The sequence below is a fragment of the Protopterus annectens genome, chromosome 1.part1 (assembly GCF_019279795.1).
Source record: "Protopterus annectens isolate FY-2018-M chromosome 1.part1, PAN1.0, whole genome shotgun sequence".
NCBI lineage: Eukaryota > Metazoa > Chordata > Ceratodontiformes > Protopteridae > Protopterus > Protopterus annectens.
In genome coordinates, this window is record NC_056726.1 from 1,679,234,125 (window position 1) to 1,679,258,796 (window position 24,672).

The following is a 24,672-nucleotide window of genomic DNA, read 5'->3' on the forward strand; positions in this document are numbered from 1 at the left end:
ATGCATGATATGAGGTAAAACCTGATAGTGCCGGGGTGCTCTCAGGAGCCTTGAACCAGGTTTCAGTCACAGCACAGACATCGATGTTCTCCATACTGAGGAGGGCTTTGAGGGCGTGCATCTTGAGATTTAGACTTCTGGCATTGAGCAGCATTACCCTTAGTTTTTTTCCATTATTGTTTTCTAGGGCGGTGGGTTTAGAATTTGAGCCTTGTCTAAAAAGGCACTATGGGGGTGGCAAGAGCCTTTGCCAATATCCGGAAACCCAGGGGTGACAGATGCAAGCCGTCCCTTGCGAAGCAGTGTGGCTTGTCAAGCATGTTATTCCAGGCAGACAGACATTGGATCCCCTTAGAATGACACCAGAAATTAAGCCAATTATTAAAACTGATCATTTTGTCTCTGTATTGTGGCATCATTCTTGGTGAAGGTAGGATACTGCTCAGGGTCAGGGTCATACCAGCCTGGGCTACATAATCTGAGAGCTCCTTTATGTCTCTTTTCATGTAGTCCAGGGAGGTACATCTCAGGTCATTCACACCGGCATGGACAATGACTGAGTCATGCTTGTACTTGCTGTGGAGTGACCTGAGTGCTTGTGTTATGTGGCGGATTCTAGCGCCCGACAGGCAGCTTACTGTGACCCTCTCCTTGTTCAGTCTGGTGAGTGGGACGTCAGTGTGTCTGACTATGGAGTCACCTATGACAAGTGTGTCTGGCATTGTGTTTGGCCTTAAGGGCTGTGACTGATTTTCACACTGACTTTGTGATCTATGTGTTGTTTGTGTTATGTCATGAGGTGGCAGTTGTTTGGGTGTCTGCTTTGGAGGCCTCTGCTGTTTTGGTAGATTTTTGATCAGTGCCTCCGAGTATGTCTTTGTGTGTTTGATTTGTAGTTGTGATAGTTCTATGTGAGACTGGGTTTATGGTGTGTGTGGTTACCTTCTCCTCCTGTCTGGTTTTGCCAGTCCTGAGTTGAGAGAGCTCAGCCTCCAGTTTGGCTATATAGTTGCATCTCTCGCATGTATTTGTGTTTTGTGGGAGGAGGAGAGGGTTGTCTGTGTACATGAGGCAATTGTAACATTGCCTCAATATTCCCAGATTCACCAGCTGAGCAGGAGAGAACGCTAGCAACTGACCCTTTGACATGCTAGAAGAAATGAAAAAGTTTGCTGTGTAACTGAGTCAGAAAGGACCTATAGGGAAGTGGGTACTCAAGGGGGTTTTAAGCTAGTAAAGTACTTTGTATAATATAGAAGTGCTTTACCTGACTAAAAAATGCTTTAGGAACAAGTGCTGAGCTTTACAGATAGAGAATAGACTGTTTAGATTACAAGTAGAGCAGTTCTAAAGGAAAAAATGAAGAGCAGACTTTACGGAGCCAGAAATAGTTTAACCTTGTTTAACCAATGGTGCTCTAGTGGCAACTCCGCGCTAAATGCAGAAAAGGCAATAAGTCAGTAGTACAGGCTAGCACACTTTAGTGGGCAGCCAAACAATTAAATTAAACAGCAAACAAATACTTTTCGACTTGAATTAGACTAATTTCGACTAAAATGTACTTTTAAGTGCAGATAATAAAAAATGCAGTAAATAACTATGAAAACAGTTAAAGCTTGCTCTAGGTAAGCAGTAGAAGGTAAAACAAATATAAAAAACAGCAGGATACTTAATCAGGAAAGCAGTCGCTTTTTTTCAGTTCTCTGTAGCCAGGAAGACTCAACAGGACCACGTGGAGCTGTGTCTGAGCAATATGGCTTCAAAAAAATGCCAGAGGCAGATTTTAACCAGGGAACTTCAAAAGAGCTAGAAATAGTCCAAAATGACCGTTATGCCACAGTAATATTTTAGTACCTGCCTACTCTACCCCTAAATGGAAAACAGAGCTGGTATTGACTGCAAAGTCCTTTCACACCTCAGCTGATTCCCAAATGCTTAACTTACTGTTTGTATTCTGATTGGACTACTCCAACAGATAATATATTTTTCTCACACTCGGCATGAGCTCCTTCTTCAGAGAAAGGCTAGTGGGCTATGTCTGCCATTATAGGAAGTGATATTGAATACTTCATCATGTAAACATGCTGCTCTGAAATCCATGTTTGCTTTACAGTTTTATTAGCTAATTTAAAGACAAGATATATTCCGATAATGTGAATTTCTTCATGGCAAAGTGACTGTTGTCTTTAAATTAAAAATAATCCTTGCTAGGATTTTTCTGCAACTATAAAGATTTTATTATGATGTACACATTTATGAAAGGACTGTCCTATATGTTAAACAGATACACCGCAAACTTTTGTGTTAATCATAATTTAGCATTTGTGATAAGACTACAGAGTTAGGCTGGAATCATCCCCCACTCCCATTTCTGAATATCAGTTTGAATAAAGAGTGTGTAAAATATCTAAATTGTACTGTCAAACACAAGTTGATTTACTGTGATTCAATACACCAAGCTTTGCAAGTGTGTACTCAATAAATGAAACTTTCAAAATCTGATCTGCCACATGCAGGATAATCTGCATATGTCTGTGTGTGTGTGTGTGTGTGTGTGTGTGTGTGTGTGTGTGTGTGTGTGTGTGTGTGTGTGTGTGTGTGTGTGTGTGTGTGTGTGTGTGTGATATATATATATATATATATATATATATATATATATATATATATATATATATACATATATATATATATATATATATATATATACATATATATATATATATACCCAAACCTTTCATCTTTGCGTCCTTCCATTGACAAGTGAAAAAGCCTGTATAGCTGATTGAAAATTACTGTCTTTTGCACTGTTAGGTCTCAGAACACAAACCTTGTCCAAGCATTATGAAAGTGAATCTTGAATAGAAAAGTAGGTCTTACTTCGCTTCCACTATTCTAAAATGCATGCTGCGGACCATCACCCAGAGCCAGGGTCAGGGACCCTCGGCCCACTCTTTGCTAAACTCCCCTTTCATCTGTGAATGTAAAGCAGTAATGATCCTTAAGATGAACATAGCACAGGATGTGAATGTATTCTACGTAAAAGCAGATACATGAGTAAAAAGGTCATTGTTAAAGTAGGACCTACCACTGTCCTGCTTCCTCCTTTTTTCTATGTAGTTCTTTTGTTCAGTAAGTTAGTACTTACCAACCCCTTTTTAAGGTTGGGTTACCATAAGATGACTGTGTAGGTAACTAGTTATGGTAATTATGGTAGTTTGGGGAGAGGGACTGTTTTTGATAAGAGAGTGAGAGAGAGAGAGAGAGAGAGAGTGTGTGTGTGTGTGTGTGTGTGTGTGTGTGTGTGTGTGTGTGTGTGTGTGTGTGTGTGTGTGTGTGTGTGAGCACTTAATAGCCTGTGCCATCCTCTCCATAAAAGTGCCTTGTGTTCTTTAAAGCCAAGTTTCTAGCTGATTTCCTTAGGAGGGATGATAGCCTTGCACCTGATCAAGGAGCTATCTTGCTGCTGTTGAGCTGTGTCTAGAAGACTCATGTCTGGCTGCTATGTAAGTACTGCAAGAGCAATACTATTACTTGAACATCTGAGGTTATGTTGAGTTCCTTCCCTCTACTGCACTTTAGAATCATTTTTCTCATGCAACTTTACTTTCTGTGGTACAGACCTCTCAGGTTTCACTCATGAGGTTCCTGACCCATACCCCTAAATTTCTGAGCAATAAAAATCATAGCATTTGCCTTTAAAAATCATAGCAGTATCAGAAACAGGAGCATTTTCATAAAACTAACCCTTAATAGTTGCTGATAACCATTTTTGAAGGCTTTTAGTTTTTTTCTTTAACAAGGTATGTATCCATAACCATGTCTGACTCTGAAAATCACTCAGTCTAGAAAGTACAAGGTTAAATCTGAGGACCAAAACCAGCACTATGCTTACATCACACCAGTTGAGAGGTATGCTCAGGCTTTCACAGTGACTTCTTGAAGATTTGACAACTCTGTGTTCAGTTAGTAAACAGTCTTCTACATTATGAGTGCCTCAATTTTACTTGTGGTTTATAATAAATGGTGAGATTTGTTTGTATTATAATCCCACTGAATACTACCTTTGTTGTACTGTCCTGCTGATATGACACAGCTTGCTGTAATGTCCTGTCTATGTACAAAGGATTATAGATCAGTGCCAAACTCATCCGGCAGGCACCACAACATTGACAGAATTGTCTTGAAATACAGATGCAGAATTTACATATGCATTGTCATTGTGTTTTCTTGACATTTTTTTCCTTAGTTTATGGTCATACACTACAAACATTAATGGGTAAGCCTTTTTATATAACTGAAGCAGTCAGCTCTCTCATGGTTGTTAGATTTACTATAACCTGACAAGGGTGGACTTTTTGATGGGATTTACTCCTGGGTGACCAGGTTCGGTCCCAGAGACAAACTCCAATGATCAAATGCACAGGCCTTAAGGGAGAAAATTCTTACATAACTCCAAACCAAAATAAACAGCAAAAAGCGGTGAACCAGCCACTACGGACAAAAAGTGTGGTATTCCTGTGTTTTCAGCCAAAGACGTTAGCAATATGAAGTCAGCAAAATGCAATTCAAACAAGCCAAACCATATGCAAAGCTGCCAATCCTGTGCTGAACAAAAAACGATGGCTCTTCTTTATAAAAATAAGTCCTTTTAATCAATATCAAATGCAGGAACAAAAGGAATAAGCGCTTTCACGCGGTGCAACCGCGCTTCTTCAGATTTCACTTCAAAGTAACAAACATTTAGCTTATATTCCGCACTGGGAACTCAATTCAATTAATTACATCAAATGATCAATTAGTGAGCTCGCTGCTAAGCAACTATTGCTTGGTACATCCAAAAAACATTATATGAAATTTAAACATGAACTACCTCAATATATATACAATCGCTAAAAAATCACTAAAAAGTCATTAAACATGCTGCGTTCCTAATAAACCATGTCCATAAACACGGCCAACTCTTAAAATCATTGGTAGAACACAATATTTCATAAACATTAGAACAATAGACTCAAATTTAAATAAACTATACCAAAATTAGGAAGATGCAAATCAAATAGATCATTATGTAATAAACAGTATGATCAAAGACAGTCGAGACATTCGATCGTATCAAAGCATTAATATTGCAAATATATCCTAAAACCAAAAGATGTATACTAGCATCATTCAGTAGCATACATCTGCAGCAATGCAGAACTCAACCCTCTCATTGATCGCAAGCTTTAAAATCTGAGACAATCAAGTTTAGTCGCATTCAGAAAACTATATCATTATAAAAGCAAAATACAAAATATACCATGCGGTATATATATCTGTGAAGCCTCATTACGAATATTAGATGTCAAATTACTTACATTTAGTTGAATCTGTCCCACTAAACAATCCAACGTAAGAAAAGCAGTTCAAAAGTGAGCATAGTATAACGTACTGACGCCATCCCGCTATGGCTACTAGATTCAAGTATAATTTAAAGCTACATTACGCTTATGAACAATTTCTACCATTGCTTCCAATGTATGGTGAAAATACTTGCGTCTATAGCAAGCTCTATATATTTAAAGCATTAGATATTAAATATTAATTACATAAACAGATATAACTCACATATACATGTATCTGTCTACGTAATATTAGCTATCGTGTTCAGCATACTCTTATAAACATATAGTCAAACTCCTTCTAAAACTTCTGGACGACTGAAACATGCTATGCCATATGCTAAAAACTTGATCTATAGGGCTGTTATAGCTGGCATAAAAAATCCAAACAACCGACTCTCTAGAGTCATGGATAAAAAATTCAAACAAATATTAAATAAAGCTATATAACAAAATATATATCCTAAAAAATCAAACATAAGATCCATATAGAAATGAAAAATGTTATATAAAGAATAATCCAAGAAATATATGTATAAAAAGAAATGTATACATGATTTAAACCTATCCAAAGAAATTTTTAGTATTTGTATGCATCCCAAAAAATACAAGAAGAATGTCTAAAAATAATGGATATCTATTGTATAAGGCTATAACATCTATGCATGGCATATCCTGATGTGTATTAGCTACAATCTGAAGACTTCATGTTTAAAAATAAAAAGGATGAAAAAATGAAAAAATGAAAAAATAAAAGGATAAAAACATGTCTGTGTACAAAACATTAACAACAGTGAGTTACATAACATATTAACTATAATCAAAACTGGTTCATGATCAAAAGTTATTTGAGAGCCCATTAATAGTAGTTCAAAACACATTTATTGTCAATTCTCTCATTACTAATACCTAAAAAATGACATATAGGAGAAAAATTCTTTCAAAATGTGCTCTCAACGAGACAGCAGCATTGGCTTTAAGGATATCGAGCTATTAGCCCCTGGTGTTATATGGGCTCCTAATTTCAAGATCCATTGCAGTTCTGCAGTAGCTAAAATGTTATCCTTATTGCCTCCTCTATTGTTGTCAATCACTAATTGCAAAACCCTAAAGGTAAAACAATGTGACGGGTGTTCTAGTACATGTTTTGCAAGTGCATTAGTTTCCACCTTCTTCCTAATATCATAGAGGTGATTGTATATCCGTTCATGCAGTTTCCTTTTGGTTAAGCCTACATAGAACGTTGTACATTTAGTGCATGTGGCAAGATATATAACATTAGTTGAGTTGCAGTTGGCATAAAAATGTGGTGTAAAAACATAGTCCCTCGTTGGATGTTTAAAAGGCTGTTCCTTAGTAATATAACTGCATCTTCTGCAGTTATAGCAAGGATAGGTGCCTTGTTTGTGCGAGACAACTATGGAATTCGTACAAGTCTCTAAAGAGGTATAGGCATCTATGCAGAGCATCCTTTTCAGGTTCTTGCTATTCCTATATACAAAACTAGGGTGTTCCCCTATAAACCTGCTGGTTGTAGGATCCATAGTCAGCAAGTGCCAGTTGTCATAAACAACCTTCTGTATCCTGTTAATATCACTAGTATATGTGATTAGATATTTAACAGAACCACTAGAAATGGCACTTTTCATACTAAAATGTGAGTTCATTCGAGTTGTTAATCTATATGTGGGGGGTGCATCATTGGGTATAACATCACCCAGTATTTTATGTTTGATGCATTCAATCATTTCTATATTATATCCTCTGTTCACAAAAAGATCACACAGAATCGAGGCCTCTCTAACAATATCTTCTTTTTTACTGCAAAGTTTCTTGACCCTTGAAAATTGACTACCTATAATCCCCTTAAAAACATGTCTGGGGTGCATGCTATCAAAGGTTAACAATGAGTTACGCCATAAAGGTTTCCTGTACAAAGTGGAAATAACGCCTCCCTCAGGTGTAAAGCTTAACGTCACATCTAGAAAGTCAATATGTGTAGTGGATGATTCTACTGTAAATCTTAGGAAGCTGCTGGTGGCTTCCAAGTTTCTGAAAAAGATGTTGAAGGATGATATATCACCTGCCCAGATGATAACGATATCATCCACAAAGCGTCTATACAGTTTGACATGTCTGAAACTCTCATGTGGAAAGAGGAACTGTTTCTCCCACCAAAGGACAACCAAGTTGGCATAAGTATTGGCACAGGGGGTGCCCATGGCTACCCCCCATCTCTGCAAATAATACTTGTCACCAAATAGAAACACATTATTGTATAGAATAAGTTCAAGTAACTGACTTACAAGGATGTTCTTTTCATTGCTGTAAGAAGGCTCTTTACTCAAAAGCTGCCTAATGCTCTCTAAACCCTCAATGTTTGGTATTGAAGTGAACAGGCTTTTAACATCCAAAGTAATAAAAATGTGTTCCTGGCCAATATCCAACTTGATGTCCTTAACGGTGTCAAGAAGATCATAGGTGTCCCTCAATATAGTAGTACAATTATTCACAATCGGTCTCAGCATGTCTTCAACTAACTTGGATATGTGAGCTGTTACCCAATGTTCACCTGATACTATAGGTCTATAAGGTATCGGTGTAACATTCTTATGAATCTTGGGGAGGCCCTTAATAATAGGTATTACAGGAAATTCAATGTAGAGAAAATTGTAAATCTCTTGATTTATCTGACGACACATTAACAGATCATAGATAGTATCATGTACTCTGCCTATGATCTGTAAAACATTTTTATAGTCTATAATGGTATATGTGTCTTCTTCAGATAATAAATCTGCCATGCCCGTTAGGTAGTCAGTGGTGTCAAGCAGTACTACCCCTCCTCCCTTGTCCGCTGGTTTAATCACCACCCTCGGATCATTTATGAGGTGTTTCAAGCTCTCAAACTCACAAGGACTAAGATTAAAAAATCTTCCTTTCTTAGTATTGCTTTGAAATATTTTATAATACTGATGCTCACACCCTTTCAAAAAGCTTTCTACATGGGGAGGCATGGGGGGTATGAATGTACTTTTAACTTTATAGCATGATGAATGTGAAGTGCCTGACTCATTATTCATGTTGTTCTTAAAGAAAAGTTTCAAGCTGATATTCCTACAAAACATTCTCAGATCAATCAATGTTTCTGTTAGTCTAGCATTAACAGCTGGTATAAAGTTGAGACCTCTATTCAAAACACTAATACTATGTGAGTCCAGAGATACATTAGAAAGATTAAACAGAATGCCATCTGTCAATTTATCTTCCTTCTGTTGAGAGGATGATGTTCCCCCGAATTCTTTCTCTTGCGAGTGTCTCTGCTTCGAGATCTTCCTCTGTTGGGATAATTGACCTGCTTCTTCAGATATGGTAAAAAAGCACCAGTAGAAGAAGTCATGGTTGAAGTGTTTTTGGGAATGGTGCCAGATGGATGTGCCAAAGGTCGAGCATTGAAAGCTTCCTGATTAGGTGGAGGTGTACCAGAAAGTTCAATAACTGATGAGGAATGAGCAACTGCAGCCAAAGGCATATCTCCCTCATGAAGAACAGTGGAAGTCAAGGAAGGTGAAGGCTGAGCAGTACGAACATGAGTAGAGCTGGAAGAAAAAACTTTGTCTGGATGGCCAGAAGTAGTTATATGTTGAGCTCCTTGCTCAGTCTGATGTCGTGGCCAAATGAAAACCTGGCCTCTTTTGAAGTCGTTAAAGTCCCTCGTCAATTTCTTTTGTTTGGTGGTTTTTAGTCTATCACTGAACAAGCTCACTTGTGTTAATATATGCTTAACCTTATCTTTACAGAAACTCGAAGGGAAGTGTTCATTCAATTCTTTATATATGATGTCAATCTTGTCCCCTAGCTCCTTCTCTAAGGGTGTAAAATAATCTATCAGGAGTCTGGCATAGCTAAACCCAAGTTCAATGTTCAGATCTTGCCAGCGTTTGAGCAGTTGGGGATGAGAGTCCCCATACGTGGGCATACAAAATACCCTCATCCCCCTGGGGACTATTTTAAAATGCAAACATGCTTCCAAATGAAGCCGCTGCCAAACATATTTCTGTTGTTGATAAAGATTATCTTCAAACTTCTTTAATAATGGAAAAAATTCTGTAAGGTTCTCACCATTAGCTTGTGTCTGTACCACATTCGTGTCTTGCATAAGGTCCAGAGACAATAAAGGGTTATCATTAGAATGAAACATGTTCTTCCATAAGGATGGTGTATCCCTCGACTCCGGTCCCAGATGAAAAGTAGAGTCCATGGTGTACAAGGTACCGACCAAAAGCTTAGAGATAAGGTGATAAAAAGAGCCGGTAGCAAATTGTTGAGTGGTTCACTCACCAAAACAAAACCAAAATGAACAGCAAAAAGCGGTGAACCAGCCACTACGGACAAAAAGTGTGGTATTCCTGTGTTTTCAGCCAAAGACGTTAGCAATATGAAGTCAGCAAAATGCAATTCAAACAAGCCAAACCATATGCAAAGCTGCCAATCCTGTGCTGAACAAAAAACGATGGCTCTTCTTTATAAAAATAAGTCCTTTTAATCAATATCAAATGCAGGAACAAAAGGAATAAGCGCTTTCACGCGGTGCAACCGCGCTTCTTCAGATTTCACTTCAAAGTAACAAACATTTAGCTTATATTCCGCACTGGGCGGGAACTCAATTCAATTAATTACATCAAATGATCAATTAGTGAGCTCGCTGCTAAGCAACTATTGCTTGGTACATCCAAAAAACATTATATGGAATTTAAACATGAACTACCTCAATATATATACAATCGCTAAAAAATCACTAAAAAGTCATTAAACATGCTGCGTTCCTAATAAACCATGTCCATAAACACGGCCAACTCTTAAAATCATTGGTAGAACACAATATTTCATAAACATTAGAACAATAGACTCAAATTTAAATAAACTATACCAAAATTAGGAAGATGCAAATCAAATAGATCATTATGTAATAAACAGTATGATCAAAGACAGTCGAGACATTCGATCGTATCAAAGCATTAATATTGCAAATATATCCTAAAACCAAAAGATGTATACTAGCATCATTCAGTAGCATACATCTGCAGCAATGCAGAACTCAACCCTCTCATTGATCGCAAGCTTTACAATCTGAGACAATCAAGTTTAGTCGCATTCAGAAAACTATATCATTATAAAAGCAAAATACAAAATATACCATGCGGTATATATATCTGTGAAGCCTCATTACGAATATTAGATGTCAAATTACTTACATTTAGTTGAATCTGTCCCACTAAACAATCCAACGTAAGAAAAGCAGTTCAAAAGTGAGCATAGTATGACGTACTGACGCCATCCCGCTATGGCTACTAGATTCAAGTATAATTTAAAGCTACATTACGCTTATGAACAATTTCTACCATTGCTTCCAATGTATGGTGAAAATACTTGCGTCTATAGCAAGCTCTATATATTTAAAGCATTAGATATTAAATATTAATTACATAAACAGATATAACTCACATATACATGTATCTGTCTACGTAATATTAGCTATCGTGTTCAGCATACTCTTATAAACATATAGTCAAACTCCTTCTAAAACTTCTGGGTACGACTGAAACATGCTATGCCATATGCTAAAAACTTGATCTATAGGGCTGTTATAGCTGGCATAAAAAATCCAAACAACCGACTCTCTAGAGTCATGGATAAAAAATTCAAACAAATATTAAATAAAGCTATATAACAAAATATATATCCTAAAAAATCAAACATAAGATCCATATAGAAATGAAAAATGTTATATAAAGAATAATCCAAGAAATATATGTATAAAAAAGAAATGTATACATGATTTAAACCTATCCAAAGAAATTTTTAGTATTTGTATGCATCCCAAAAAATACAAGAAGAATGTCTAAAAATAATGGATATCTATTGTATAAGGCTATAACATCTATGCATGGCATATCCTGATGTGTATTAGCTACAATCTGAAGACTTCATGTTTAAAAATAAAAAGGATGAAAAAATGAAAAAATGAAAAAATAAAAAGGATAAAAAACATGTCTGTGTACAAAACATTAACAACAGTGAGTTACATAACATATTAACTATAATCAAAACTGGTTCATGATCAAAAGTTATTTGAGAGCCCATTAATAGTAGTTCAAAACACATTTATTGTCAATTCTCTCATTACTAATACCTAAAAAATGACATATAGGGAGAAAAATTCTTTCAAAATGTGCTCTCAACGAGACAGCAGCATTGGCTTTAAGGATATCGAGCTATTAGCCCCTGGTGTTATATGGGCTCCTAATTTCAAGATCCATTGCAGTTCTGCAGTAGCTAAAATGTTATCCTTATTGCCTCCTCTATTGTTGTCAATCACTAATTGCAAAACCCTAAAGGTAAAACAATGTGACGGGTGTTCTAGTACATGTTTTGCAAGTGCATTAGTTTCCACCTTCTTCCTAATATCATAGAGGTGATTGTATATCCGTTCATGCAGTTTCCTTTTGGTTAAGCCTACATAGAACGTTGTACATTTAGTGCATGTGGCAAGATATATAACATTAGTTGAGTTGCAATTGGCATAAAAGTGCGGTATAAAAACATAATCCCTCGTTGGATGTTTAAACGGCTGTTCCTTAGTAATATAACTGCATCTTCTGCAATTATAGCATGGATAGGTGCCTTGTTTGTGTGAAACAACTATGGAATTCATACAAGTCTCTAAAGAGGTATAGGCATCTATGCAAAGCATCCTTTTCAGGTTCTTGCTATTCCTATATACAAAACTAGGGTGTTCCCCTATAAACCTGCTGGTTGTAGGATCCATAGTCAGCAAGTGCCAGTTGTCATAAACAACCTTCTGTATCCTGTTAATATCACTAGTATATGTGATTAGATATTTAACAGAACCACTAGAAATGGCACTTTTCATACTAAAATGTGAGTTCATTCGAGTTGTTAATCTATATGTGGGGGGTGCATCATTGGGTATAACATCACCCAGTATTTTATGTTTGATGCATTCAATCATTTCTATATTATATCCTCTGTTCACAAAAGATCACACAGAATCGAGGCCTCTCTAACAATATCTTCTTTTTACTGCAAAGTTTCTTGACCCTTGAAAATTGACTACCTATAATCCCCTTAAAACATGTCTGGGGTGCATGCTATCAAAGGTTAACAATGAGTTACGCCATAAAGGTTTCCTGTACAAAGTGGAAATAACGCCTCCCTCAGGTGTAAAGCTTAACGTCACATCTAGAAAGTCAATATGTGTAGTGGATGATTCTACTGTAAATCTTAGGAAGCTGCTGGTGGCTTCCAAGTTTCTGAAAAAGATGTTGAAGGATGATATATCACCTGCCCAGATGATAACGATATCATCCACAAAGCGTCTATACAGTTTGACATGTCTGAAACTCTCATGTGGAAAGAGGAACTGTTTCTCCCACCAAAGGACAACCAAGTTGGCATAAGTATTGGCACAGGGGGTGCCCATGGCTACCCCCCATCTCTGCAAATAATACTTGTCACCAAATAGAAACACATTATTGTATAGAATAAGTTCAAGTAACTGACTTACAAGGATGTTCTTTTCATTGCTGTAAGAAGGCTCTTTACTCAAAAGCTGCCTAATGCTCTCTAAACCCTCAATGTTTGGTATTGAAGTGAACAGGCTTTTAACATCCAAAGTAATAAAAATGTGTTCCTGGCCAATATCCAACTTGATGTCCTTAACGGTGTCAAGAAGATCATAGGTGTCCCTCAATATAGTAGTACAATTATTCACAATAATTAGTTAGTAAACAGTCTTCTACATTATGAGTGCCTCAATTTTACTTGTGGTTTATAATAAATGGTGAGATTTGTTTGTATTATAATCCCACTGAATACTACCTTTGTTGTACTGTCCTGCTGATATGACACAGCTTGCTGTAATGTCCTGTCTATGTACAAAGGATTATAGATCAGTGCCAAACTCATCCGGCAGGCACCACAACATTGACAGAATTGTCTTGAAATACAGATGCAGAATTTACATATGCATTGTCATTGTGTTTTCTTGACATTTTTTTCCTTAGTTTATGGTCATACACTACAAACATTAATGGGTAAGCCTTTTTATATAACTGAAGCAGTCAGCTCTCTCATGGTTGTTAGATTTACTATAACCTGACAAGGGTGGACTTTTTGATGGGATTTACTCCTGGGTGACCAGGTTCGGTCCCAGAGACAAACTCCAATGATCAAATGCACAGGCCTTAAGGGAGAAAATTCTTACATAACTCCAAACCATGGAAGGTATAGCTTTTATATCATGACAAAATAAATCAGTGTTTGGTTTTGACTGCTTTTGGTTCCACGTATGGATAATCCGGAACAGGCACAGTTTTACATATTATTCCCCATGCTCAATACATAGCAGAATATAGCTAGAAGTACAAGTGTTACTTAAATCTGCAGTGTTGAAAATGGAAAGCATTGGTATATAAATGAAGAGTAGAAAGTATAAACTTTAGATATTTAAATGTTAGATCTTCACTTATTTAAAAGCTATTTCTCCATAGTTTCTCAATGAAGTAGCTTGGATATTATGATCTTTCGTTGCACGAATGAGAACTGGATTATGCCAAGTAAAGTTTGTCACATTTGCACATTACAGTGCCCTGACTGCAGGACACTGACAACATAACTCCCAGCACATGATATACTTTAGTTGTTGTCCTTTCAGCCAAGTTCCGTATAAAAATATACACACATTACCAAAACTACGGAGAGTTAAACAAGGCAAATAAGCTACATCAAAGTTGTCTGGTGGCCTTTGTTGCCCTTTTGTAAATCAGAAATTTATCTAGAATTCAGTATAAATTCAGTAGACATAATAGTGATTGAATGTAAATTAGCAACTCATTAACAGCTTAGGAAAGAATGTAAAGGCTTGCAAGCTGAAGGCAGGAAAAAGTATTACCGAGTAAGAGAAAGAGGTAGAGTTAGCTTTATATAAACCATTTGTGTGGTACTTTTGGATAAATTATTTGAGTTACATCCCAGTGAAAGTAGAAATTACTCATAAGGTCTCAACTGGAGCATAATATCAGGTTTTAAAGGACACATATAAGAAAGTGCCCATTTGAAATGGAAGTCATTCATAGGAGGAATGGAAAAATAGTGGAGAATCCAGAACCAGAGCCCCAGGAAGAAGATCAGACAGACAAATAAATATGTGATTTGTCTTTTTCCAAAGAGTTACTTACAGCAGAATTAGTTTTTCAGATTCATTGAAATGTATTGAAAATAAAATATTTAATCTTGGAAACAGAGAGTTTTCACTATAGAACTTGTAATCCTTTTACCACAGAATTACAGTGTGGTCACATCTTTATAGTACATTTTAAATGCAATAGAAGCACTTGTCCAAAACTCCAAATCAGTGCCAGAATACATTTCCTACAACTTGAAGTTAATTTTGAAGATTCATTTTAGATAGTAAAGTACAAGAATCATGTGTAATTTATGGGAAATGATTCCTGGCACACTTTCAGTGTTGGGATCCGAGCTGATTATCAAGTAGGAAGCATTTAATACTGACAAATGCTTTTCTGTAGCACTTTTTAGATGCATATATCATAGGATATAAAAACAATGTATTAGCATGTGGAATTCTTAATAATTCATGCTTTGTCTTTTCAGAACTGCTCTTCCCGATTATTAGCACGCAGTGAAGATTCAGATGGTACTAATATTGCCACACTGAGCTCCGTTCGTATAATCCGTGATGGTAAGTGCATTTTAAGTGAGTCACATAGTTTGATCAAGACAGCACTTGTGCAAATCTTTACAACTCATCGCATATCTGTATGTGTATATTGCGCTCTTCTACTCTCCCTTCTTGCTTATTCTGTCTCCTCCGGTAGTAAAAACAGTACTGCGTAACATTGCATCACTACATTTTACCATGTATGCATTACTATTTATTACCGCTCTTCTTAAGTTCCACCACTTTCTAATTGCAATATACTCTAATTATTTAAAAAATTATTTTTCAGGGGCAAATTCCCAGAATTCCTGCACTAATATATTTAAGTCCAAGATCGCATGAACTCAGAAAAAAAGGAAATATTTCATTTTCCTAGAAAACCAAGTTGTATACGTAACATTAAAACTGTGCAATATTAGAATAAAAATATAAATGTAACAGGTGTGAGACTCTAGCCCTTGACTTACAGATGGAAAAAAGAGCTTTCTCTCTCCTGAAAATTTATGCCATTTTTCATAATTATTTTTGTACATCAAAAGTTTTAATCATAATTACTTTCATTTTCATTGATATAATACAGTTCATCCTGTTTATTTATTTTATTTATTGTCATTTGATTACTGGGAAAGTCTTACTAGGTAGGAGCCCATTTTCAGTAGAGGCCCGGGGAGAAAAATCTCCAAAGTGTTACAAAACTTTTTAAGAACAATAATTTTGCAATCTTCAAAAAAAATAATACAAAAACATGTACAGGTTAAATATCTATACTAAATTAGACATAATATGAAAATATTGGTTGGGAATAGATATGTTATATGACAATGATTTAATATTTAGAAAAATTTTATATATACATGTGAAATGCAACTTTGAAAGAAGTGACTGAAGAAAAACTAAAACTTTGTTGACTGTGTTAAACTGCTGGGTGGACTGCAAAGGCTACCCCCCACTTTATATCAATAAGGACACTGAATAGACTGAAAAGATAACTGTAAGCAAAACAGTTTTGTTCTTGATAATATTTGTATATAAATTTCATAATGTAAACTGTATGCTGCATTGTAAATTACTCTTGTACAGTGTAAAGTCAAAGTTATTTTAAATGTGAGGTGGGGGTGTCTTATCAGTGACTGCTGTATATGTTAAAGACAGCAAAGTAAGAAACTACTTCTTGCTAGTTTAAACTATCCAGGCTTTACACTGTAACAATGTAGGAAAGGTTAGAGAAAAGCAAGTTAAAGTTATATAACATTATGCTCTTGGGCCACTGGGATGGGGAATGTAAAAATGTATTGGTCGTAGTATACGTATAGCTAGGGTTCATGTCAACTGACTGACAACTCTTTATTCAAATGTCAAACAATAAATAAAAATATAAAGTAGAGTATAGGTAAAAAGAAAGGGATGGGAGTAGTTAAATGAAATACCAGCTCTGGTAGTGTTTTCAGTTAAGTCTAGATCTGAAATTGTTGTTAAAAATGAATAATTAGCAGGGCATATAAAATATTACATGATAAATATAAAAATCAATCCGAGAAGACCAGAATGCAGAAAGGAAAGATATCATACAAAGGAAAAATGGGAGGACATATGCACACATCCCAAGTATGCAACAAAGGACAGAAGGCTTAGGAGTTATGCTTGAAAGTCTTTACATTAGTCTGTTTTTTTTTACCTCAAGCAGATTTCTGAGAATTCTTCCTTAAGTAATATCAAATGCCGGAAGTGTGATGGAAAAGAGAAAGGTACCTGAGAGCATGTTTTTTGGCAATGCAACAGGTTGGAGGATTTTAAGAATTCCCTACAGAATACTTTGCCCAAGATATCTGGGAAGAAAATGTTTTTAACTAAGGAAATGATTGTTCTGAATTGGGATATAGTATATGAATTGCCCAGATTATACTATGTTTAATGTCATTGGATAAAAAAGAAAAAGGAAGTGGGATCTATAGAAAACAGATAAAGCAATTACATGGAAATAAATGGAATTTGTCTCAACAATACACGCAGAACAGTGGCCAGGAGGAGGAGTGAAATTTGAGGGAAGGCAGAAATTGAGCAATTTATGTAATTTTATGTAATGTTGGAGTGAATGAAACTTGCTAAAATGTATACTGCATGAAAATAACAAAATAAATTAGTATGGTTTGTTTTCTTTTCTACTATTGCTTGTATATATATATATATATATATATATATATATATATATATATATATATATATAATGTGTGGGTGGGTGGGTGTGTGTGTGTGTGTGTATACACCTTGGTCAGTTTTTTAATGTCAATACAGATGTTTAAAAACAAAAAAGAAAGGAGGGATTCAAGTCCAAAGATTCTGAGAAATTACACATGGCTGCGTTTACTGCCAGTAGAAAATATTTCCAAGATGAGAATTTCAACTCTGCCAAAGTAGTAGAGTAAAAAGGGGAGAGACTGAGTTTTTCCAAAATAAAGTAGTAAAGTTTACCCCGGAGATCACTTCAATGGCTCTGCTGGACAGATGCACAGGGAACTAATCTAAGGGGGTGGCGAAAGTCAACACATTTCGGGTAGGCTTATAAATGCCTTCGGGCAAATAGCCTAGTACCTACTATGAACCTAAGAAGGAAAGATTTTTCTAAAAAAAAGTGATGCAATGTTCAAAAATGACAGAAGGTGGCACTGTTGTATCAAGGAATACACACTGTTTTAATGGTAGAATGCACTAAGTCTTATATGATAGAGTACCACTTGGTTTCTATTATGGTTTTTATTACCATTTATTTCCTATAATAAGGTTTTTCTTTTTTTAAATAAAGATTTTAGATCTATTTATAAGATGAATAGTAATTTAAATAGTTTAAAACAATTTGTTTTATTAAATTTGATTTAGAGACAGTTTTCTTAAAAGGAAGTGAGGTAATTTTGATTATTTATTAATGAGTTAGATGTTGGTTGATTTGTAAATTTGAAATTAATAGTTTAATCTTATTGGCCAAAGGTTTTTAATGATTTTATATAAGAGTGATTAATTAAAGTGATTCTTGTATCTGATGAAGTCCAGTTTTATAGGACGAAAACGCGAATGTGACAAAAGCGTTTATGTGCTTGGTTGGTGACGACGTGTAATAATAAAAATTTGGGTTTTCTCTCTATTCGCACTTTTGCTCTCTTTTTGGTTTAAGAAGGAACTGTGCACCGTAACAGGAATCAGAAGAAAACTGTCACAGAGGAATACCTTATAAATTTTAACAGTGCCCAGGGGCTTGCAGTCTTGCCTTAAATGGAACTTATAAATACCAAGTAAATTGACTTTAACAAGAACAGCTAATATCTACTGTGAAATTTTTCAGACAGATACTGAAGAACCAAAGATATTGAGAAAGCAAAATCCATGTTCCTGACAGGAGTACAAACTGACAATCTTTTCTATTTTTCTCTTTAAATCAGAGTGGAGAGAATATGGGAAATGGTAGATACCATTCTGCTTGTGAAATCTTTAATTCTCCAGGCAGGGTAAGTCAATGAATGGTTGTCTTAAGGAAGTTAAACAAAGAAGAAAAAACACACTTTGAGAACCTGCATTAAGTGCAAATAATCAAGTCTGCCTGGAACAGTAAGGAGCAACAAGTAGCATGTATTAGCTTCAAGTTGCAGTTGTTAAGTTGCAGATTGTTACTAATCCCTTTATAGATAAAGCCCACCTCTGTCATGTAGATGAATAAAGCCCTGACTTATGATTTAGATGACCCACGTTTTTTAGCAGTTGAAGAGCCTGATAGAACTTGCAGCATGAGGAAAGGAATGACAAGCCTTTGCTTGTTTACTTGCTTCTGTTAAAGGGAAGAGCTGGGAATGACATGCAGGCTTGGGCAAGCTGTTGCTGAAAGCCTGGTGGAGATAAAATCTCAAAGTGGTAGGCAGGTCAAGCTGATTGGAGGATCTAGTGGCAGCCCCTCTCTAGGACTTAGGAGAAGTTGGTTTCATAAAATACACCTTATTGTAGGTGGACCTGCATATGTGATTCCAGCACATGTAGAATGAAGCTGTAATACTAAGCCATACAACTTTATCTTTGCAAGCAGCTATGATTGCTCCTCAGACTCACCTTCTTCACATCCAAACTTACTTCATCAACATAAGCCCAGTAAGATGTAGCCACAGTTGGAGGATTAACTAGTTTATGCTGCATAAGGGATGAACAGATGCAGTGTCATGGGGACATGTGGGGATGCTGAGCCACAAGAAGGAAAAGCAAGTCTATCCAGCCAAAATATACGTCTAGTAAAAAAAAATTATTGTGTAGCTATGTCTGCAACCTCAAAGGCAATGCACAATTTTGTGCAGAGCTCATTGTCAGTGGAGCAGCCTATACTGAGCCAGATGATGTAGAAAATTCAGTTCAAATTCTACCCGTCCCCTAGTCTCTCCCCAGGAAACACTATCAAATATAACTCCCCCTACTATCACTATAGAACAGGTCCTCTATGCTGTCTCTAATACCAAGAACACAACATTGATAGGCCAAGACAATATCCCAGGCTGTCTTCTAAATAGTTTGAAACATGACCTATCAGGCCTTCTGGAATGACTACTTAATCATAGCCTCCAAACAGGTTTGAGCCTCATTAATAGAGAACATCACCAGTTATCCCACTGCAAAAAGGGAGGCCATCTACAGACCCTGGAAACTACAGACCAATAAATCTCAAGTTTCATATACAAAACCATGGAAAGAATTATCATAGAGAAGATCAACAATAACATAGGAAACCTCCAAACACTGAACCCAACCAATTTCAGTTTTGTCAAGGTCAGGTCATGCCTACTCAACTTAGCGGACTTCTTTGAGAAGGTCACCAAAGCAATGGATGAGGGCAAAATTGTTCACACTGCCTACTTTGACCTGGCCAAGGCATTTAACACAGTACTCTACTCGAGCATTGTTGACGGAACTCCAGAGGTTAGGTATAAACCCTTATGTAACCTAGGAGATAGCCAGGTGGTTTACAGATGGGATCCATGAAGTTAGAAATGGGGAGTCTACATCTATAAAGGTCAGTCACCAGTGGAGTTCCTCAGGGATCAGTCCTGGAACCATTCCTTTTTGGCATCCACATTGCTAAAGTCAAGACCAACATCCAGGGCTTCTGGCTAATTAAATTTGCAGATGATTGCAAATTAGGAGCAGTCATAGAATCCTCCACTGACACTAATATTCTGCAGGAAAGGCTGACACAGACAAATAACTGGTGTCTGAGTCATGAATTAAAACTAAGCGCCAAGATATGCATAATTGTATCCTTTGGGTCATTCACCCCTGGTTGAGTAGACTCGATAGTCAGAGACTTAGGGACACATGTACATAGTAATCTTGTCTTTGACCATCATATGTTTGCAGTAGTGAGGAAATCATTTTATGATGTGCAACTTATAAACAAAGGTGTGGCATTTACGTCCAAGGAGGTCATTGTTCCACAGCATTTGTCCTTCATCAGACCTTTCATTGAATACAATGCCCCCTTTTGTATGTACCTAACCAAAGCACATCCAACAACTGGAATGTCCACATATGTACCTCACTAAAAGAATACAAAGTGTAAGGTACATGTCCTAGAGTCTGTTTTGGGGAGATCTATACCTGGCAAACAAGGCATTGTAGAACTCCATCCTGACAGACATTCTATATATCTGCAAACCAAACAGCAGATGAATTACCCATTCTAAAGACTTAAACCTTGCCTGTGATATAAATAGGACCTGCTGGAAAGATAGGTGTATATCCCAGAGATTACCCCTTCTGTGAAACAGGCTCCCCCATTCATGTGAATCAGAGTTCCACCATAACTCAATTCAAGTGTAACTTGGATAATTTTATAGGGAACAGAAAACTCATCCCTGGTTTGGCACCTATGTCTCTAAGCCCCTGCTTACACTTATCAAGGATACCAGAGCTTGCAGAGATTTAGGATGCATGGCTAGGCTTAAAAAGGCCTCAGTGGTCATTAGCCTAGTATACACCTATGAACTTATAAAATTATGCTTTTATGGTATGTGTTCATTGGAAAAAATAATGGTACAAAAGGCAGTATCTGCTGCAAAGGGGATCTATATCATGACATCAAACGCACAGGTGTCCGAACGCCGTAATATCGAACCGGAAGTTTGAAATGTGAAAATAGTGAAGCCGCGGAACACCAATTTTTTTCCCAGGGAAAAAAATCGGTTGGCCGTTTTCATGGCTTTGCTATTTCCTCCACTGTGCTGCAATCTCGGAGTTGGTATATTTAAGTGGGGGGGTGGGGGGGGTGAAGCTTCCCACATTAGTATAAGTTTAAAGTGTACATGTGTTTTTGTTTTTGTACTGGAAGAGCGATTTTTTTCCTGAGAAAAAAAATCGCTGTTCTGTGTGTTCGTACTTCTTGCATTTCAGACTTCCCGGTTCAATATTACATCGTTCGGACACATGTGCTTTCGACAACATGATATAGACCCCTGCAAAGGACATTAGTTATTCCACATGGACAACTGCAGGGACTCTTGGCCTTGAATAAAGGAAGAGCTGAATTCTACATTAATCACTACATTAATCCTCCCATCTCCTCTTTTCCTCTGATACTCCTCCCTTCTCTATAATCCATACTTGCTCCATTTCCACTGCTTTACATCATTTCTCTACAAAGACTAATTCCCATGTATAGATTTTGCCAAAGTAACATATACCTTCTAACAAACAGTGCTCTGAACTTTTCTACCAAACTAAACTTCAACCACTTCTACATCTGCCTCTTTTCTAACTTCTCAGCTTGCAGACTTTCCTTATGGTATGTCTTTCATGCACCTGTGTGAGCACCAAATATATAGCTTGAGTAAACCTGTCAGTGCAAATCCAAAACTTTTTTAGACTCTAGTCTTTATAATTGTATTTTTTCCTGTCATACATTCAGACCCCAAACTGTGGGCAGTAAAGCCAAAGGAGGTGGAGTTTCAATATATATTAAAGGCATACACACCTTCAGGTTTGTCAAACAGTATGACGCACAGGAGAAACTCCAGGTGCAGTTAACCATTGACAAGACCTCTATACAAATCATAGCTAGCTATCGTCCCCCAAATCTGACTCAAGATGCCCAATCCACTTATCTGGACTTCTTTGATCTATCAAGATACAACCCTTTATCCTAATCCTGGGTGACTTTAACTACCCAAACATAGATTGGAAAAAGTACTCATGCCAGAACACAATGCCCAGAGGTTCCTCAATTTTGTCAATGCAAATGCCTTGGAACAGCTAGTCAGTACCCCGGCAAGAGGTGTTAACCAACATGAGTAACCACTGCAGCATCCCTGAGTATCATCCTCCCTTGTAAGATCCAACCATAAATTGGTCATGTTCAAAGTTACCATCTCCCCCAACCCCCTTTAGCTAGGGTCAAACAAAAAAATTTCTCCAAAGCTGATTACAGCCTCCTGAGGGATGGTATAAACAGCTTCACAGCCCCCTCCCCCTCTCTAGGAACTGGCACCAGTATCCAAAACTACATCAAAGCACTATACAAGCATTTATATAGATGTATAAAATCAGGTATACACAACAGGACTAAATCATCCCCCACAAGGAAGACTAAACCTGTCTGTTGGACATCTGCAATAAATAAATAATCTCTACAACAAAAGGAAAACATTGCTGTCTAGGACCACGAAAGAGCAAGTGCCCAGTTGGAAGCAATCTGTCCTTAACCTGAACAAACAAATAGGAGCACTAGTCAAATCCTCCAAAGCAAACTTCAAGTCTAAATTGGCCACATCTACTAGAGACAATCATAAGGCCTTCTTCACATACGTCTGCAATCTCAAAGGAAGCACCCAGATCTGTTCAGAACTGGTGGTCAAGGACACCACATATACAAATGCCCTAGATATAGCAAACTTGCTAGTTTATTGATTCATTGAAAACCTCACCCCTCTGTCCCCCTACCAGTAAACCAGGACATTCCCAGTGCCTATCTCTTTCCCCTTATACCTAGGAATCAGGTCATCACTGCTCTCTCAAAAGCAAAAAGTACAGCCTCCATGGGACCCGATAACATCCCAGGCTGCAGCCTACATGAACTCAGGCAGGAACTTGGAGCACCAATAGGCACCCTATTCAACCAAAGCCTGACTACTGGCTTCACCCCAGCAGGTTGGAGGACAGCCACTGCCATTCCTCTGCACAACGATGGAGCATTCACCAAGCCAGGAAATTACAGACCCATCAGCCTAACTAGCCTGATTTGCAAGGTCATAGAAGGATTATCATGGACCTCACTAATAAGGACACTGGCAACCTCCAAACAATCGATCCCACACAGTTTGGCTTCATCAAAGGGAGATCATGTCTGTTAAATTTGGTCAACTTCTTTAAGATAATCACCAAAGCCATAGACAAGGGAAAGATGGTGTACACTGCCTACCTTGATCTGGCCAAAGCCTTCAACACTATTCCCCACTCGGACATAATAGATAAAATCTCTTAACTAGGTATCAATCCATGTTACCAGATGGGTAGCTAACTGGTTTACTGATAGAGCCCACCTAGTCAAACTAGGGGAAGCCACCTCAAGCAGTAGACCCATAATGAGCAGCGTACCCCAGGGTTCAGACTTGGGGCCTCTGTTATTTGGGATATACTTTTCTGAGGTGCAGGCCAAAACCAGTGGGCTGTGGCTGACCAAGTCTGCAGATGACTGCAAGCTTGGCGCAGTTATCAATTTCCTAGTGATATGGACATCCTCCAAGAGGGTCTCACCCAAACAAATGACTGGTGCCAGAAACATGGCCTCAAGCTGAATACCAAAAAATGCATCATCATCCCCTTTGGGGAGAGTGACATTCCGACAAATTATCAAATTAATAAGAATGTCCTAAGCACGTAATCAGTCGTGAGAGATTTGGGCACCCAGGTTGATAGCAACCTGACTTTTGACCACCATGTTGCTTCCATTGTACGGAAAACTTTCTACATGGCCCACCTCAAAAGTAAGGGTATCTCATCCAGGAGCAAGGAGGTCATAACATCCCCTGTATTCTTCCCTTATAAGGCCCATTATTGACTACAAAGCCCCGTTCAGCATGTACCTCGCAAAGCACATGCAGCAACTGGAGAGACCACAGAGGTTCCTCGCCAGAAGAATCCAGGGCCTCAAAAATCTACCATACACAGATAGGCTAAAAACCTTATCCCTCTACTCATTTTCATACAGACTCCTCAGAGGTGACCTCTGTCTGGTATACAAGGCGAATTCAGACCCTGCCTTGATGGGGCTGTTGCATATCCGCAAGTCATGTTCCACTTGAGTAACCTGCACACGCACCTTCAACCTAGTCTGTGACATCAATAGCACTTGTTGATAGGACAGATTTGTGTCTGAGAGACTCCCTCATCTGTGGAATAGACTCCCACTCCACATCAAGCACAGTAACTCTTTACCCCTTTTTAAGCGCAACCTGGATAACTGGATGGGAAACAGAAAATACATCTATGGGATTCCACCCATGTCTCTGC

At 37.5% G+C, this 24,672-nt stretch overlaps 1 protein-coding gene across 1 annotated transcript in view; it reads left to right on the forward strand.

The window, feature by feature from the left end:
- The window catches only part of LOC122811783 (uromodulin-like), a 449,243-nt gene that overhangs the window by 406,790 nt on the left and 17,781 nt on the right, over positions 1 to 24,672 (forward strand). The window contains exon 11 of the mRNA XM_044083847.1: positions 15,078 to 15,165. Within this exon, the coding sequence (XP_043939782.1) occupies positions 15,078 to 15,165 (88 nt within the window). The remainder of the gene's footprint in view (positions 1 to 15,077; positions 15,166 to 24,672) is intronic.